Source organism: Cherax quadricarinatus, chromosome 3 (genome assembly GCF_038502225.1).
Source record: "Cherax quadricarinatus isolate ZL_2023a chromosome 3, ASM3850222v1, whole genome shotgun sequence".
NCBI lineage: Eukaryota > Metazoa > Arthropoda > Malacostraca > Decapoda > Parastacidae > Cherax > Cherax quadricarinatus.
This window is the reverse complement of record NC_091294.1, coordinates 79,921,530-79,941,249: the sequence shown is the minus strand read 5'-3', so window position 1 is coordinate 79,941,249 and position 19,720 is coordinate 79,921,530. Positions and strand designations below refer to the sequence as shown.

Sequence of the window (19,720 nt, the reverse complement as noted above, 5' to 3'; positions counted from 1 at the left end):
CATGTGTTGAACATGTTACATGTGTTGAACATGTTACATGTGTTGAACATGTTACACGTGTTGGACATGTTACATGTGTTGGATATTACATGTGTTGAACATGTTACATGTGTTGAACATGTTACATGTGTTGAACATGTTACATGTGTTGAATGTTACATGTGTTGAACATGTTACATGTGTTGAACATGTTACATGTGTTGAATGTTACATGTGTTGAACATGTTACATGTGTTGAACATGTTACATGTGTTGACATGTGTTGAACATGTTACATGTGTTGAACATGTTACATGTGTTGAACATGTTACATGTGTTGAACATGTTACATGTGTTGAACATGTTACATGTGTTGAACATGTTACATGTGTTGAACATGTTACATGTGTTGAACATGTTACATGTGTTGAACATGTTACATGTGTTGAACATGTTACATGTGTTGAACATGTTACATGTGTTGAACATGTTACATGTGTTGAACATGTTACATGTGTTGGACATGTTACATGTGTTGAATGTTACATGTGTTGAACATGTTACATGTGTTGAACATGTTACATGTGTTGAACATGTTACTTTCAAGGACAATAACAAACCAATTAATATGGCCAGAGTTGTTCAGAATTGTCAGGAAGAACATGAGAGTGATCATGAGTGAAGGTGAACATGAGTGGAGGTGAAATGAGTGAGGGTGAACATGAGTGAAGGTGAATTGAGTGAAGGTGAACATGAGTGAAGGTGAACATGAGTGAAGGTGAACATGAGTGAAGGAGAACATGAGTAGATGTGAAATGAGTGAAGGTGAACATCAGTGAAGGTGAACTGAGTGAAGGTGAACATGAGTGAAGGTTAACATGGGTGAAGGTGAACACTTGCATTGTCACCACAATCACTGGATCTAAATATTATCTAGCGATGAAGAGGTTAACTAAAACAACAGTCTAGAAGCTATCTCCTCCAGTGTTGTTACTGGAACAACAGTCTAGAAGCTATCTCCTCCAGTGTTGTTACTGGAACAAGAGTCTAGAAGCTATCTCCTCCAGTGTTGTTACTGGAACAACAGTCTAGAAGCTATCTCCTCCAGTGTTGTTACTGAAACAACAGTCTAGAAGCTATCTCCTCCAGTGTTGTTACAGGAACAACAGTCTAGAAGCTATCTCCTCCAGTGTTATTACTGGAACAACAGTCTAGAAGCTATCTCCTCCAGTGTTGTTACTGGAACAACAGTCTAGAAGCTATCTCCTCCAGTGTTGTTACTGAAACAACAGTCTAGAAGCTATCTCCTCCAGTGCTGTTACAGGAACAACAGTCTAGAAGCTATCTCCTCCAGTGTTATTACTGGAACAACAGTCTAGAAGCTATCTCCTCCAGTGTTGTTACTGGAACAACAGTCTAGAAGCTATCTCCTCCAGTGTTGTTACTGAAACAAGAGTCTAGAAGCTATCTCCTCCAGTGTTGTTACTGGAACAACAGTCTAGAAGCTATCTCCTCCAGTGTTGTTACTGAAACAAGAGTCTAGAAGCTATCTCCTCCAGTGTTGTTACAGGAACAACAGTCTAGAAGCTATCTCCTCCAGTGTTATTACTGGAACAACAGTCTAGAAGCTATCTCCTCCAGTGTTGTTACTGGAACAACAGTCTAGAAGCTATCTCCTCCAGTGTTGTTACTGAAACAAGAGTCTAGAAGCTATCTCCTCCAGTGTTGTTACAGGAACAACAGTCTAGAAGCTATCTCCTCCAGTGTTATTACTGGAACAACAGTCTAGAAGCTATCTCCTCCAGTGTTGTTACTGGAACAACAGTCTAGAAGCTATCTCCTCCAGTGTTGTTACTGGAACAACAGTCTAGAAGCTATCTCCTCCAGTGTTGTTACTGAAACAAGAGTCTAGAAGCTATCTCCTCCAGTGTTGTTACTGGAACAACAGTCTAGAAGCTATCTCCTCCAGTGTTGTTACTGGAACAACAGTCTAGAAGCTATCTCCTCCAGTGTTGTTACTGAAACAAGAGTCTAGAAGCTATCTCCTCCAGTGTTGTTACTGGAACAACACTCTAGAAGCTATCTCCTCCAGTGTTGTTACTGGAACAACACTCTAGAAGCTATCTCCTCCAGTGTTGTTACTGGAACAACACTCTAGAAGCTATCTCCTCCAGTGTTGTTACTGGAACAACACTCTAAAAGCTATCTCCTACAGTGTTGTTACTGGAACAACAGTCTGGAAGCTATCTCCTCCAGTGTTGTTACTGGAACAACAGTCTGGAAGCTATCTCCTCCAGTGTTGTTATTGGAACAACACTCTAGAAGCTATCTCCTCCAGTGTTGTTACAGGAACAACACTCTAGAAGCTATCTCCTACAGTGTTGTTACTGGAACAACAGTCTAGAAGCTATCTCCTCCAGTGTTGTTACTGGAACAACAGTCTAGAAGCTATCTCCTCCAGTGTTGTTACTGGAACAACAGTCTAGAAGCTATCTCCTCCAGTGTTGTTATTGGAACAACAGTCTAGAAGCTATCTCCTCCAGTGTTGTTACTGGAACAACAGTCTAGAAGCTATCTCCTCCAGTGTTGTTACTGGAACAACAGTCTAGAAGCTATCTCCTCCAGTGTTGTTACTGGAACAACAGTCTGGAAGCTGTCTCCTCCAGTGTTGTTATTGGAACAACAGTCTAGAAGCTATCTCCTCCAGTGTTGTTACTGGAACAACAGTCTAGAAGCTGTCTCCTCCAGTGTTGTTACTGGAACAACAGTCTAGAAGCTATCTCCTCCAGCGTTGTTACTGGAACAACAGTCTAGAAGCTGTCTCCTCCAGTTTTGTTACTGGAACAACAGTGTGGATGCTGTCTTCTCCAGTGTTGTTACTGGAACAACAGTCTGGAAGCTGTCTTCTCCACTGTTATTACTAGAACAACAGTCTGGAAGCTGTCTTCTCCAGTGCTGTCGCTGAAACAACTGTCTGGAAGCTATCTCCTCCAGTGCTGTAACTGAAACAACAGTCTGGAAGCTATCTCCTCCAGTGTTGTAACTGGAATAAGTCTGGAAACTGTCTTCTCCAGTGTTGTTACTGAAACAGTCTGGAAGCTGTCTCATCCAGTGTTATTGGAACAAGAGTCTGGAAGCTGTCTCCTCCAGTGCTGTAACTGGAACAACAGTCTGGAAGCTATCATCTCCAGTGTAGTTACTGGAACAACAGTCTGGAAGCTATCTCCTCCAGTGTTGTTACTGGAACAACAGTCTGGAAGCTGTCTTCTCCAGTGTTATTACTGGAACAACAGTCTGAAAGCTGTCTTCTCCAGTGCTGTAACTGAAACAACAGTCTGGAAGGTATCTCCTCCAGTGCTGTAACTGGAACAACAGTCTGGAAGCTGTCTTCTCCAGTGTTGTTACTGTAACAATAGTCTGGAAGCTGTCTTCTCCAGTGTTGCTTCTGGAACAGTCTGGAAGCTGTGTCCTCCAGTGTTGTTACTGGAACAACAGTCTGGAAGCGACGGGCTGGAGTTTTGAGACTCTATGACCGCGGGTTCAATCCCGGCCGGGGGTATGGTTTGTTTGCAATCGTGTCATTACGATTTCTTAAGTCATGTTGACGGCAGTGAAGGGACTTGAGCTAGAGTTCGTTACGGCCACGCTAGCTGGAGGTTCGTCTGTAAAAACTTGCATTTGTGGTCAAAGAGGTGCCTGTGCTAACCTTCCTATGGTGTAGAAATATACCTAGTTGGATGAATCTTATTGTGGCTAGCTGGTCTAGTGGCTAACGCGACGGGCTGGAGTTTTGAGACTATGACCGCGGGTTCAATACCGGCCGGGGGTATGGTTTATCTCCTCCAGTGCTGTAACTGGAATAAGTCTTGAAACTGTCTTCTCCAGTGTTGTTACTGGAACAGTCTGGAAGCTGTCTCATCCAGTGCGGATATTGGAACAACAGTCTCGAAGCTGTCTCCTCCAGTGCTGTAACTGGAACAACAGTCTGGAAGCTATCATCTCCAGTGAAGTTACTGGAACAACAGTCTGGAAGCTATCTCCTCCAGTGTTGTTACTGGAGCAACAGTCTGGAAGCTGTCTTCTCCAGTGTTGTTTCTGGAACAGTCTGGAAGCTGTCTCCTCCAGTGTTGTTACTGGAACAACTGTCTGGAAGCTGTCTCCTCCAGTGTTGTTACTGGAACAACAGTCTGGAAGCTGTCTTCTCCAGTGCTGTAACTGGAACAACAGTCTGGAAGCTATCTCCTCCAGTGTTGTTACTGGAACAACAGTCTGGAAGCTGTCTTCTCCAGTGTTGTTACTGGAAAAACAGTCTGGAAGCTGTCTTCTCCAGTGTTGTTTCTGGAGCACTCTCGAAGCTGTCACCTCCAGTGTTGTTCCTGTAACAGTCTGGAAGCTGTCTTCTCCAGTGCTGTAACTGGAACAAGAGTCTGGAAGCTATCTCCTGCAGTGCTGTAACTGGAACAACAGTCTGGAAGCTGTCTCCTCCAGTGCTGTAACTGGAATAACAGTCTGGAAGCTCTCCCCTCCAGTATTGTTAATGGAACAACAGTCTAGAAGCTATCTCCTCCAGTGTTGTTACTGGAACAACAGTCTAGAAGCTATCTCCTCCAGTGTTGTTACTGGAACAACAGTCTAGAAGCTATATCCTCCAGTGTTGTTACTGGAACAACAGCCTAGAAGCTATTTCCTCCAGTGTTGTTACTGGAACAACAGTCTGGAAGCTGTCTCCTCCAGTGTTATTACTGGAACAACAGTCTAGAAGCCATCTCCTCCAGTGTTCTTACTGGAAAAACAGACTGGAAGCTGTCTTCTCCAGTGTTGTAACTGAAACAACAGTCTGGAAGCTGTCTTCTCCAGTGCTGCTTTTGGAACAACAGTCTGGAAGCTATCTTCTCAAGTGTTGTAACTGGAACAACAGTGTGGAAGCTATCTTCTCAAGTGTTGTAACTGGAACAACAGTCTGGAAGCTATCTTCTCCAGTGTTGTTTTTGGAACAACAGTCTGGAAGCCATCTCCTCCAGTGTTGTTACTGGAACAACAATTTGGAAGCTGTCTCCTCCATGGCTGTAACTGGAACAGTCTGGAAGCTATCTCCTCCAGTAATGTTATTGGAACAACAGTCTAGAAGCTGTCTCCTCCAGTGTTGTTACTGGAACAACAGTCTGGAAGCTGTCTTCTCCAGTGTTATTACTAGAACAACAGTCTGGAAGCTGTCTTCTCCAGGGCTGTAACTGAAACAACTCTCTGGAAGCTATCTCCTCCAGTGCTCTAACTGGCACAACAGTCTGGAAGCTGTCTCCTCCAGTGTTGTTACTGGAACAACAGTGTGGAAGCTGTCTTCTCCAGTGCAGTAATTGAAACAACAGTCTGGAAGCTATCTCCTGCAGTGCTGTAACTGGAATAAGTCTGGAGACTATCTTTTCCACTGTTGTTACTGGAACATTCTGGAAGCTGCCTCATCCAGTGTTGTTATTGGAACAACAGTCTGGAAGCTGTCTCCTCCAGTGCTGTAACTGGAACAACAGTCTGGAAGCTATCATCTCCAGTGTAGTTACTGGAACAACAGTCTGGAAGCTATCTTCTCAAGTGTTGTAACTGGTAAAAGCAATCTGGAAGCTGTCTTCTCCAGTGTTGTTTCTGGAACAACAGTCTGGAAGCTACCTCCTCCAGTGTTGTTTCTGGAACAACAGTCTGGAAGCTATCTTCTCAAGTGTTGTAACTGGAACAACAGTGTGGAAGCTATCTTCTCAAGTGTTGTAACTGGAACAACAGTCTGGAAGCTATCTTCTCCAGTGTTGTTTTTGAAACAACAGTCTTGAAGCCATCTCCTCCAGTGTTGTTACTGGAACAACAGTCTGGAAGCTGTCTCCTCCAGGGCTGCAACTGGAACAGTCTGGAAGCTATCTCCTCCAGTATTGTTACTGGAACAATAGTCTGGAAGCAATCTCCTCCAGTGTTGTAACCGGAACAACAGTCTGGAAGCTGTCTTCTCCAGTGCTGTAACTGAAACAACAGTCTGGAAGCTGTCTTCTCCAGTGTTGTTACGGGAACATTCTGGAAGCTGTCTCATCCAGTGTTGTTATTGGAACAACAGTCTGGAAGCTGTCTCCTCCAGTGCTGTAAATGGAACAGTCTGGAAGCTATCATCTCCAGTGTATTTACTGGAATAACAGTCTGGAAGCTATCTCCTCCAGTGTTGTTACTGAAACAACAGTCTGGAAGCCATCTCCTCCAGTGCTGTAACTGGAACAACAGTCTGGAAGCTATCTCCTCCAGTGTTGTAACTGAAACAACAGTCTGGAAGCTGTCTTCTCCAGTGCTGCTTTTGGAACAACAGTCTGGAAGCTATCTTCTCAAGTGTTGTAACTGGAACAACAGTGTGGAAGCTATCTTCTCAAGTGTTGTAACTGGAACAACAGTCTGGAAGCTATCTTCTCCAGTGTTGTTTTTGGAACAACAGTCTGGAAGCCATCTCCTCCAGTGTTGTTACTGGAACAACAATTTGGAAGCTGTCTCCTCCATGGCTGTAACTGGAACAGTCTGGAAGCTATCTCCTCCAGTAATGTTATTGGAACAACAGTCTAGAAGCTGTCTCCTCCAGTGTTGTTACTGGAACAACAGTCTGGAAGCTGTCTTCTCCAGTGTTATTACTAGAACAACAGTCTGGAAGCTGTCTTCTCCAGGGCTGTAACTGAAACAACTGTCTGGAAGCTATCTCCTCCAGTGCTCTAACTGGCACAACAGTCTGGAAGCTGTCTCCTCCAGTGTTGTTACTGGAACAACAGTGTGGAAGCTGTCTTCTCCAGTGCAGTAATTGAAACAACAGTCTGGAAGCTATCTCCTGCAGTGCTGTAACTGGAATAAGTCTGGAGACTATCTTTTCCACTGTTGTTACTGGAACATTCTGGAAGCTGCCTCATCCAGTGTTGTTATTGGAACAACAGTCTGGAAGCTGTCTCCTCCAGTGCTGTAACTGGAACAACAGTCTGGAAGCTATCATCTCCAGTGTAGTTACTGGAACAACAGTCTGGAAGCTATCTTCTCAAGTGTTGTAACTGGTAAAAGCAATCTGGAAGCTGTCTTCTCCAGTGTTGTTTCTGGAACAACAGTCTGGAAGCTACCTCCTCCAGTGTTGTTTCTGGAACAACAGTCTGGAAGCTATCTTCTCAAGTGTTGTAACTGGAACAACAGTGTGGAAGCTATCTTCTCAAGTGTTGTAACTGGAACAACAGTCTGGAAGCTATCTTCTCCAGTGTTGTTTTTGAAACAACAGTCTTGAAGCCATCTCCTCCAGTGTTGTTACTGGAACAACAGTCTGGAAGCTGTCTCCTCCAGGGCTGCAACTGGAACAGTCTGGAAGCTATCTCCTCCAGTATTGTTACTGGAACAATAGTCTGGAAGCAATCTCCTCCAGTGTTGTAACCGGAACAACAGTCTGGAAGCTGTCTTCTCCAGTGCTGTAACTGAAACAACAGTCTGGAAGCTGTCTTCTCCAGTGTTGTTACGGGAACATTCTGGAAGCTGTCTCATCCAGTGTTGTTATTGGAACAACAGTCTGGAAGCTGTCTCCTCCAGTGCTGTAAATGGAACAGTCTGGAAGCTATCATCTCCAGTGTATTTACTGGAATAACAGTCTGGAAGCTATCTCCTCCAGTGTTGTTACTGAAACAACAGTCTGGAAGCCATCTCCTCCAGTGCTGTAACTGGAACAACAGTCTGGAAGCTATCTCCTCCAGTGTTGTTACTGAAACAACAGTCTGGAAACCATCTCCTCCAGTGTTGTAACTGGAACAACAGTCTGGAAGCTACCTCCTCCAGTGTTGTAACTGGAACAACAATCTGGAAGCTGTCTTCTCCAGTGTTTTTTCTGGAACAACAGTCTGAAAGCTATCTCCTCCAGTGTTGTTTCTGGAACAACAGTCTGGAAGCTATATTCTCAAGTGTTGTAACTGGAACAACAGTTTTGAAGCTATCTTCTCAAGTGTTGTAACTGGAACAACAGTCTGGAAGCTGTCTTCTCCAGTGTTGTTTCTGGAGCAACAGTCTGGAAGCTGTCTTCTCCAGTGCTGTTTTTGGAACAACAGTCTGGAAGCTATCTTCTTAAGTGTTGTTTTTGGAACAACAGTCTGAAAGCTATCTTCTCAACTGTTGTAACTGGAACAACAGTGTGGAAGCTATCTTCTCAAGTGTTGTAACTGGAACAACAGTCTGGAAGTTATCTTCTCAAGTGTTGTAACTGGAACAACAGTCTGGAAGCTATCTTCTCCAGTGTTGTTTCTGGAACAACAGTCTGGAAGCCATCTCCTCCAGTGTTGTTACTGGAACAACAGTCTGGAAGCTGTCTCCTCCAGGCCTGTAATTGGAACAGTCTGGAAGCTATCTCCTCCAGTATTGTTTCTGGAACAACAGTCTGAAAGCTATCTCCTCCAGTGTTGTTTCTGGAACAACAGTCTGGAAGCTATCTTCTCAAGTGTTGTAACTGGAACAACAGTTTTGAAGCTATCTTCTCAAGTGTTGTAACTGGAACAACAGTCTGGAAGCTGTCTTCTCCAGTGTTGTTTCTGGAGCAACAGTCTGGAAGCTGTCTTCTCCAGTGCTGTTTTTGGAACAACAGTCTGGAAGCCATCTCCTCCAGTGTAGTTACTGGAACAACAGTCTGGAAGCTATCTTCTCAAGTGTTGTAACTGGAACAACAGTCTGGAAGCTATCTCCTCCAGTGTTGTTACTGAAACAACAGTCTGGAAGCCATCTCCTCCAGTGCTGTAACTGGAACAACAGTCTGGAAGCTATCTCCTCCAGTGTTGTAATTGGAGCAACAATCTGGAAGCTGTCCTCTCCAGTGTTGTTTCTGGAACAACAGTCTGAAAGCTATCTCCTCCAGTGTTGTTTCTGGAACAACAGTCTGGAAGCTATTTTCTCAAGTGTTGTATCTGGAACAACAGTTTGGAAGCTATCTTCTCAAGTGTTGTAACTGGAACAACAGTCTGGAAGCTGTCTTCTCCAGTGTTGTTTCTGGAACAAGTCTGGAAGCTGTCTTCTCCAGTGTTGTTTTTGGAACAACAGTCTGGAAGCTATCTTCTCAAGTGTTGTTTTTGGAACAACAGTCTGGAAGCTATCTTCTCAAGTGTTGTAACTGGAACAACAGTCTGGAAGCTATTTTCTCAAGTGTTGTAACTGGAACAACAGTCTGGAAGCTATCTCCTCCAGTGTTGTAACTGGAACAACAGCCTGAAATCTGTCTTCTCCAGTGCTGTAACTGGAACAACAGTCTGGAAGCTATTTCCTCCAATGCTGTAACTGGAACAACAGTCTGGAAGCTGTCTCCTTCAGTGTTGTTATTTGAACAACAGTCTGGAAGCTATTTCCTCCAGTGTTGCAACTGGGACAACAGTCTGAAAGCTGTCTTCTCCAGTGTTGTTTCTGGAACAGTCATAAGCTGTCTCCTTCAGTGTTGTTACTGGATACAACAGTCCAGAAGCTGTGTCCTCCAGTGTTGTTACTGGAACAGCTTCAACAGGTTCCACTCGAGGAATGGCTCACAATATACCCGGAGACTCTTCAAAATGTCATATGAATCAATTCCTGAATCACCTGATGTTCTTTTAGTTGTAAATTGAGGATCAACTCCATATTGAAAACAAAAAAAAAACAAGGTGTTTCTATTTGTTCAACCCCTGTATATAGCAGTGAATATTGTAATACAACAATAATAATATACCAAAAATTTAGCCTACTGTATAGGCTCTCTATTCTCAGATATATTAAATATTTAGCCTAATGTACAGGCTGTCTATGGACATATATCAAGATTTAAAACTAATATATAGGCTGTCTGTAGACATATACAAGTAATAAAAACAAATGAATAGACTGTCTGTAGACATATATACCAAGAAATAAGCCTACTGTATAGGCTGTCTGCAGACATGTATACCAAGAAATAAGCCTACTGTACAGGCTGTCTATAGACACATATACCAAGAAATAATCCTACTGTACAGGCTGTCTATACACACATATACCAAGAAATAAGCCTACTGTATAAGCTGCCTACAGACAGGAAGGTTAAGTGTGGTACATAGGCTGTCTATAGAGAGATTAGGTGAAGATTTGGACAGGGAAATAAGTCTTGTGATGGTTGCTGTCAGCACTGTACAACAGTCTTGTGAATGCCACTGTCAGCACTGTACAATAAGTCTCGTGAAGGTTGCTGTCAGCACTGTACAAGAGTCTTGTGAAGGTCACTGTCAGCACTGTACAATAAGTCTTGTGAAGGTTGCTGTCAGCACTGTACAAGAGTCTTGTGAAGGTCACTGTCAGCACTGTACAATAAGTCTTGTAAAGGTCACTGTCAGTACTGTACAATAAGTCTTGTGAAGGTCACTGTCAGCACTGTACAAGAGTCTTGTGAAGGTCACTGTCAGCACTGTACAATAAGTCTTGTAAAGGCCACTGTCAGTACTGTACAGCAGTCTTGTGAAGGTCACTGTCAGTACTGTACAGCAGTCTTGTGAAGGCCACTGTCAGCACTGTACAGCAGTCTTGTGAAGGTCACTGTCAGCACTGTACAGCAGTCTTGTGAAGGTCACTGTCAGCACTGTACAGCAGTCTTGTGAAGGTCACTGTCAGCACTGTACAGCAGTCTTGTGAAGGTCACTGTCAGCACTGTACAGCAGTCTTGTGAAGGTCACTGTCAGTACTGTACAGCAGTCTTGTGAAGGTCACTGTCAGCACTGTACAGCAGTCTTGTGAAGGTCACTGTCAGCACTGTACAGCAGTCTTGTGAAGGTCACTGTCAGCACTGTACAGCAGTCTTGTGAAGGTCACTGTCAGCACTGTACAATAAACATTAAAACATTTGTGTTTTAACAAAAAACAAACAATGAACAAAAACAAACAAACAAACAATGAATGTAAACAATTACCTAACACAAATGAACAATGAACACAAACAAACAATGAACATAAACAATGAATATAAATGAAAAATGAACATAAACAAAGAGAAACAATCATAAACAATGAACAAAAACACAACTGAGGAACACAAACAATTCCTAATTTAAGCCAGGTCAAATGGAAGACATTTACCCCCCCCCCAAAAAAAAAGAACCAAAATCCCCTCCCTCCCCCACTCAAAAACACCAACAACAAAAACTTTGAGAAAAGCATTCCGTTCCCATCTGAGGTCGACGGAAAATTCCTGCCGCCCTGTTTCTTTACATTTCATATATCTTTATATATTTCAGTGCTCAGAATCGTATGTCAGTGCAGTTTTTTGTATACAAGTAGGCCTCACTTTGTGACCTACTTGTTTACTGACTGCTCAGAGTTACCACCAGCTCTCCCACCAGTATACAAACCTATGTATGCTGAACTCATTTCTTCTATTCTGTTTATTACAGTATACAGTACACTATAAATGTTTAAAAATACAGGTACTCCTGACTTAATGACAAAGTTGCATGCGTAAGACCACGTCAGTGAACGAGCATATCACTAAGTGATGAGACACTGTATACTATAAATGTTATAAATGGTGCAAAGGTGACATTAAAACAATATGTAAAGATGGTTGACACAAAGCCATTACCAGTACAGTATGCTCCTCACTTAACGACCAATTCACTTACTGACCTCCTCTTGGGAACACAACCCCGTCGTGTTCCTAAGAGGAGAGGCTGTGCTAGGACAGAGGTCAGGTTCTGGGAGATGGTGTAGAAGAAAGTAAAAAACATATGGGTGATATATATGGTTACGTTCCTGACTTAATAATAATAAAACAAAGCTTTGTTTACCTCTACAAATTGTCAAAATATATGCAAATGATGATTATAATAATAATAATAATAATAATAATAATAATAATAATAATAATGAACTTATTAGAAAGAAACAAACACTGATGGTTGAGTAAAGTGATCAATAATAATAATAATAATAATAATAATAATAATAATAATAATAATAATAATAATAATAATAATAATAATAATAATAATATTAGAAAGAAACAAAGACTGATGGTTGAGTAAAGTGATCAATAATAATAATAATAATAATAATAATAATAATAATAATAATAATAATAATATTAGAAAGAAACAAAGACTGATGGTTGAGTAAAGTGATCAATAATAATAATAATAATAATAATAATAATAATAATAATAATAATAATATTAGAAAGAAACAAACACAGATGGTTGAGTAAAGTGATCAATAATAATAATAATAATAATAATAATAATAATAATAATAATAATAATAATAATAATAATAATATTAGAAAGAAACAAAGACTGATGGTTGAGTAAAGTGATCAATAATAATAATAATAATAATAATAATAATAATAATAATAATAATAATAATAATATTAGAAAGAAACAAAGACTGATGGTTGAGTAAAGTGATCAATAAAGTGGACAGTAAGAAGGAAGAATTACAATAATACAATAAAAGATGAAGTGAAGAACAAGAGAACATGAAGACCACAACACCAGCTAACACCTGTACCAGGCCAGGAGCTGTGACTCAACCCCTGCAACCACAAGGTGAGTACACACACACACACACACACACACATGGGGCCAGGAGCTGTGACTCAACCCCTGCAACCACAAGTAGGTTTCTACACATGTACACACACACACACACACACACACATTGGGAGCCAGGAGCTGTGACTCAACCCTTGCAACCACAAGTAGGTGTATACACACACACACACATATGGGGCCAGGAACTGTGACTCAAACCCTGCAACCACAAGTAGGTTTCTACACATGCACACACACACACATTGGGAGCCAGGAGCTGTGACTCAACTCCTGCAACCACAAGTAGGTTTCTACACATGCACACACACACACACACACACACACATTGGGAGCCAGGAGCTGTGACTCAACTCCTGCAACCACAAGTAGGTGTGACACACACACACACATACTGGAAGCCAGGAGCTGTGACTCAACTCCTGCAACCACAAGTAGGTGTGTACACATACATGCAGCCAGGAGCTGTGACTCAACCCTTGCAATCACAAGTAGGTGAACACACACACACACACACACACTGGGTGCCAGGAGCTGTGATTCAACTCCTGCAATTACAAACAGGTGTGTACACACACACATTGGGCCAGGATGTGTGATTCAACTCCTACAACCACACCAGTAGGAGAGCACACACACACACACACAGGGCTGTGACTCAACCCCTACAACCACAAGTAGGTGAGTGCACACACACACACACACATGGGGCCAGGAGCTGTGACTGAACCCCTACAACCACAAATAGGTGAGCACACACACACATGGGGCCAGGAGCTGTGACTCAACCCCTACAACCACACACACACACACACACACACACATGGGGCCAGGAGCTTTGACTCAACTCCTATAACCACAAGTCGGTAAGCATACACACACACTGGGCCAGGAGCTGTGACTCAACCCCTACAACCGCAAATAGGTGAGCACACACACACACACACATGGGGAGCCAGGAGTTGTGACTCAACACATAACATAATGTATTAACAGAAACACAATATTGTATATATTGAATGTACTGTATATACTATATATATATATATATATATATATATATATATATATATATATATATATATATATATATATTATATATATATATATATATATATATATATATATATATATATATATATATATATATATATATATATATATATATATATATACAGTGGACCCCCGCATAACGATCACCTCCGAATGCGACCAATTATGTAAGTGTATTTATGTAAGTGCGTTTGCACGTGTATGTTTGGGGGTCTGAAATGGACTAATCTACTTCACAATATTCCTTATGGGAACAAATTCGGTCAGTACTGGCACCTGAACATACTTCTGGAGTGAAAAAATATCGTTAACCGGGGGTCCACTGTATGTATATATATATATATATATATATATATATATATATATATATATATATATATATATATATATATATATATATATATATATATATATATAGGCAGGGTGGCCCAAAAAAGAAAAACTTAACATTCACTCCATCACTGTCTTGCCAGAAGGGTGCTTTACACTACAGTTATAAAACTGCAACATTAACACCCCTCCTTCAGAGTGTAGACACTGTACTTCCCATCTCCAGGACTCAAGTCCGGCCTGCCGGTTTCCCTGAATCCCTTCATAAATGTTACTTTGCTCACACTCCAACAGAACGTCAAGTATTAAAAACCATTTGTCTCCATTCACTCCTATCAAATACGCTCATGCACGCTTGCTGGAAGTCCAAGCCCCTCGCACACAAAACATCCTTTACCCTCTCCATCCAACCCTTCCTAGGCCGACCCCTACCCCACCTTCCCTCCACTACAGATTTAAGCACTCTCGAAGTCATTCTGTTTTGTTTCATTCTCTCTACATGTCCGAACCACCTCAACAATCCCTCCTCAGCCCTCTGGATAATAGTTTTGGTAATCCCACACCTCCTAATTTCCGAACTTCGAATTCTCTGCATTATATTCACACCACATATTGCCCTCAGACATGACATCACCACTGCCTGCAGCCTTCTCCTTGTTGCAACATTCATCACCCATGCTTCACACCCATACAAGAGTGTTGGTACAACTATACTCTCATACATTCCCCTTTTCGCTTCCACGGACAAAGTTCTTTGTCTCCGCAGACTCCTAAGTGCACCACTCACCCTTTTTCCCTCATCAATTCTGTGATTCACCTCATCCTTCATAGACCCATCTGCTGACACATCCACTCCTAAATATCTGAACCCATTCACCTCCTCCATACTCTCTCCCTCCAATCTGATATCCAATCTTTTGTCACCTAATCTTTTTATCCTCATAACCTTACTCTTTCCTATATTCACTTTTAATTTTCTTATTTTACATTCCCTACCAAATTCATCCACCAACCTCTGCAACTTCTCTTCAGAATCTCCCAAAAGCACAGTGTCATCAGCAAAGAGCAACTGTGACAACTCCCAATTTGTGTTTGATTAAACCATACCCCCGGCCGGGATTGAACCCGCGGTCATAGAGTCTCAAAACTCCAGCCCGTCGCGCTAGCCACTAGACCAGCTAGCCACAATAAGATTCATCCAACTAGGTATATTTCTACACCATAGGAAAGTTAGCACAGGCACCTCTGTGACCACAAATGCAAGTTTTTACAGACGAATCTCCAGCTAGCGTGGCCGTGACGAACTCTAGCTCAAGTCCCTTCACTGCCGTCAACATGACTTAAGAAATCGTAATGACACGATTGCAAATAAACCATACCCCCGGCCGGGATTGAACCCGCGGTCATAGAGTCTCAAAACTCCAGCCCGTCGCGCTAGCCACTAGACCAGCTAGCCGTGTCATTACGATTTCTTAAGTCATGTTGACGGCAGTGAAGGGACTTGAGCTAGAGTTCGTCACGGCCACGCTAGCTGGAGATTCGTCTGTAAAAACTTGCATTTGTGGTCACAGAGGTGCCTGTGCTAACTTTCCTATGGTGTAGAAATATACCTAGTTGGATGAATCTTATTGTGGCTAGCTGGTCTAGTGGCTAGCGCGACGGGCTGGAGTTTTGAGACTCTATGACCGCGGGTTCAATCCCGGCCGGGGGTATGGTTTATTTGCAATCGTGTCATTACGATTTCTTAAGTCATGTTGACGGCAGTGAAGGGACTTGAGCTAGAGTTCGTCACGGCCACGCTAGCTGGAGATTCGTCTGTAAAAACTTGCATTTGTGGTCACAGAGGTGCCTGTGCTAACTTTCCTATGGTGTAGAAATATACCTAGTTGGATGAATCTTATTGTGGCTAGCTGGTCTAGTGGCTAGCGCGACGGGCTGGAGTTTTGAGACTATATGACCGCGGGTTCAATCCCGGCCGGGGGTATGGTTTATTTGCAATCGTGTCATTACGATTTCTTAAGTCAAGTTGTGTTTGATTCTTTATCTTTTAACTCCACACTTCTTGCCAAGACCCTCGCATTCACTTCTCTTACAACCCCATCTATAAATATATTGAACAACCACAGTGACATCACACATCCTTGTCTAAGGCCTACTTTTACTGGGAAATAATCTCCCTCTCTCCTACATACTCTAACCTGAGCCTCACTATCCTTGTAAAAACTCTTCACTGTTTTCAGTAACCTACCTCCTATACCATACACATGCAACATCTGCCACATTGGCCCCCTATCCACCCTGTCATACGCCTTTCCTAAATCCATAAATGCCACAAAAACCTCTTTACCCTTATCTAAATACTGTTTACCTATATGTAGATATACATACATATATATACAATAGGGCCCCACTTTACGGCATTCCAATAATATGGACATTTCAAATTATGAGCAAAACTCGTTATACGGTTCCTTCGTCTTTCTAATACGATCACCATACCCCACCCTGTTTGTTTATATTCTCCATGAGCTCTGCGTCTCTCCATTATGTTTGGAAACTTTAAAAAATTTCAAGTGTTTTGAAGCTATTTCATATTTTATACATACTCTGATAATTATACTTATGTGTACTTGTACCTAAGTAAACTTATACACTATGCTGGTGTGCAGGCACACATTAAAATCACTAAGATTGTCTTATGTCTTGAGGACACCATATTAATAATGATAATAATAATAATAATGTGCAATAATAATCACTCTGAGGAGCATTAAATGTCGTATATTACATTAATACAGGCATTCATTAATCCATCGATGATATTTTTTTTCAAAATTATATAATAAACATGATAAATACACCTCACATTAGAATAAATTAACATAAATATGAGATGTTTTTCCAGTCATCTTGTCAGAGTATCAGAAAGAATAACGTTTTCTCTAGTTCAACACCAAAGAATATGTGTACACAATAGTATTACTGGGGATAAATGTAGAAAATTATTCCTTTCATATGCCTTCACTCAGAGTGTTATTCCTTCTAAAAATGGTGTGTTACATGAGTATGGGAGTGATGCACTTTATTTATTCTATTGTACCAAAGTGTAGACAACTTGTACACAATGTAAGGTGTTTGTATAAACGTGTGTGAACCATAACCAGATGAGTTCATCTTCTTGTTTACATACTCCCAGTCTCTCTCCTCTCTCATTTACTCACTCTCTCTCTCTCATTTATTCGTTTTACCTCGTTTACTCACCTCTCACCCTATACATGTATTAAGACTACAAATATTTTAAGGTACATAATGAGTGTACTGTATATGCATTTTATCACTCTGAGGCACTTTAAATATCTTAGTATATTACGTGTGGGTGGGGTGTCCTGGCTGGCTACCATACTTCCAACACCTGACTTCCTACAAATAAATACTACTCACCTCTCACCCTACATTAAGACTACAAATATTTTAAGGTAACTAATGAATGTATTGTGTGTGTATTTTACTTTTTACTGCTTTTAATGCCTAGTTCTACTGTTAGCTTAACATATGTTAGTGTAAACTTGTTATCTGGCATTTATATGCATTTATAAGTGGAAAAAATGGCATTCTGCTTTCTGGCGATGTTCGATTTCTGGTGGTAACCTGGAACCTAACCTGCCGTATAAGGGCCGTACTGTATGTACGTATGTATACATTATATATATATATATATATATATATATATATATATATATATATATATATATATATATATATATACATATATATATATATATATATATATATATATATATATATATATATATATATATATATATATATATATATATACATATATTTATATATATATATATATATATATATATATATATATATATACAGTGGACCCCCGCTTAACGATCACCTCCAAATGCGACCAATTATGTAAGTGTATTTATGTAAGTGCGTTTGTACGTGTATGTTTGGGGGTCTGAAATGGACTAATCTACTTCACAATATTCCTTATGGGAAAAAATTCGGTCAGTACTGGCACCTGAACATACTACTGGAATGAAAAAAGTTCGTTAACCGGGGGTCCACTGTATATATATATATATATATATATATATATATATATATATATTTATATATATATATATATATATATATATATATATATATATATATATATATATATATACATGTATATATATATATACTACATAGAAACTGGGCTAATTTATTAGTTAATTAGGAGACATTAAATAGATATGTACCCTGGATGTCTCATTTACAGGTTACTTTATGGTTAATTAGGGGCCATTAATTAGGTACCCTGGATGTTTATTGTACAGGATATGAAACATTAATTAGGTACCCTGGATGTTTACTGTACTGGTTAATAATGAAACATTAATTAAGTGCCATGGATGTTTACTGTACAGGTTAATTAAGAAACATTAATTAGGTACCCTGGATGTTTACTGTACAGGATAATTATGAAATATTAATTAGGTACCCTGGATGTTTAATGTACAGGATAATTGTGAAATATTAATTAGGTACTCACAGTAGACCTGGAGGGTCCTGGTATCTTGTATTGGCTGGTGATTGATGCTAGGTGACTGTGCTAGACACTGTAGTACCTTCCCTCCATCATCCTCACTAGGTACCAGCCTCAGGGTACTTACTGTCACGTTGCCTTGCTCCTCTGTCTGTCAGTGAGAGAGAGAGAGTGACAGTAGGTACCAGCTTCTGGGTACTTACTGTCACATTACCTTGCTCCTCTGTCAGAGTGAGAGAGAGAGAAAGGGAAAGGAAGTATGGATGAAAGGATAGTGTTCCCACAGTGTAATTCTCATATATAATAGTGTAGCAACACACTGTGGGTGTTCCCACAGTGTAACTATCATATATAACAGTGTAGCAACACCCTGTGGGTGTTCCCACAGTGTAACTATCATATATAATAGTGTAACAACACCCTGTGGGAGTTCCCACAGTATAACTCATATATAATAGTGTAGCAACACCGTGTGGGTGTTCCCACAGTGTAACTATCATATATAATAGTGTAGCAACACCCTGTGGGTGTTCCCACAGTGTAACTCTCATATATAATAGTGTAGCAACACACTGGGGCGTTCCCACAGTGTAACTATCATATATAATAGTGTAGCAACACCCTGTGGGTGTTCCCACAGTGTAACTATCATATATAATAGTGTAGCAACACCCTGTGGGTGTTCCCACAGTGTAATTCATATATAATAGTGTAGCATCACCCTGTGGGAGTTCCCACAGTATAAGTCATATATAATAGTGTAGCAACACATTGTGGGTGTTCCCACAGTGTTACTATCATATATAATAGTGTAGCAACACACTGTGGGTGTTCCCACAGTGTAATTCATATATAATAGTGTAGCAACACATTGTGGGTGTTCCCACAGTGTAACTATCATATATAATAGTGTAGCAACACCCTGTGGGTGTTCCCACAGTGTAATTCATATATAATAGTGTAGCAACACATTGTGGGTGTTCCCACAGTGTAACTATCATATAAAATAGTGTAGCAACACACTGTGGGTGTTCCCACAGTGTAACTATCATATATAATAGTGTAGCAACACCCTGTGGGTGTTCCCACTGTGTAACAACCAATACATTCAATAATTTCTACTCTAGCATAGCATTAAGTCTAAGTAGCAAAATCCTAAGTTCTGATGAATGAGGGACTGACCACCTTAAACCTACATCTGCACTGTATATATTGTATGTACTGTTTGTATATTGTATGTACTGTATAT

The 19,720-nt window shown here is 40.8% G+C and overlaps 1 protein-coding gene across 9 annotated transcripts in view; it reads right to left on the bottom strand.

The window, feature by feature from the left end:
- Positions 1–19,720, bottom strand: part of LOC128705091 (nephrin) — a 324,072-nt gene that overhangs the window by 69,895 nt on the left and 234,457 nt on the right. For all 9 annotated transcript variants that reach the window (XM_053800326.2, XM_053800316.2, XM_053800332.2 and 6 more), the window contains exon 8: positions 18,478–18,622. In XM_053800326.2, the coding sequence (XP_053656301.2) occupies positions 18,478–18,622 (145 nt within the window). The remainder of the gene's footprint in view (positions 1–18,477; positions 18,623–19,720) is intronic.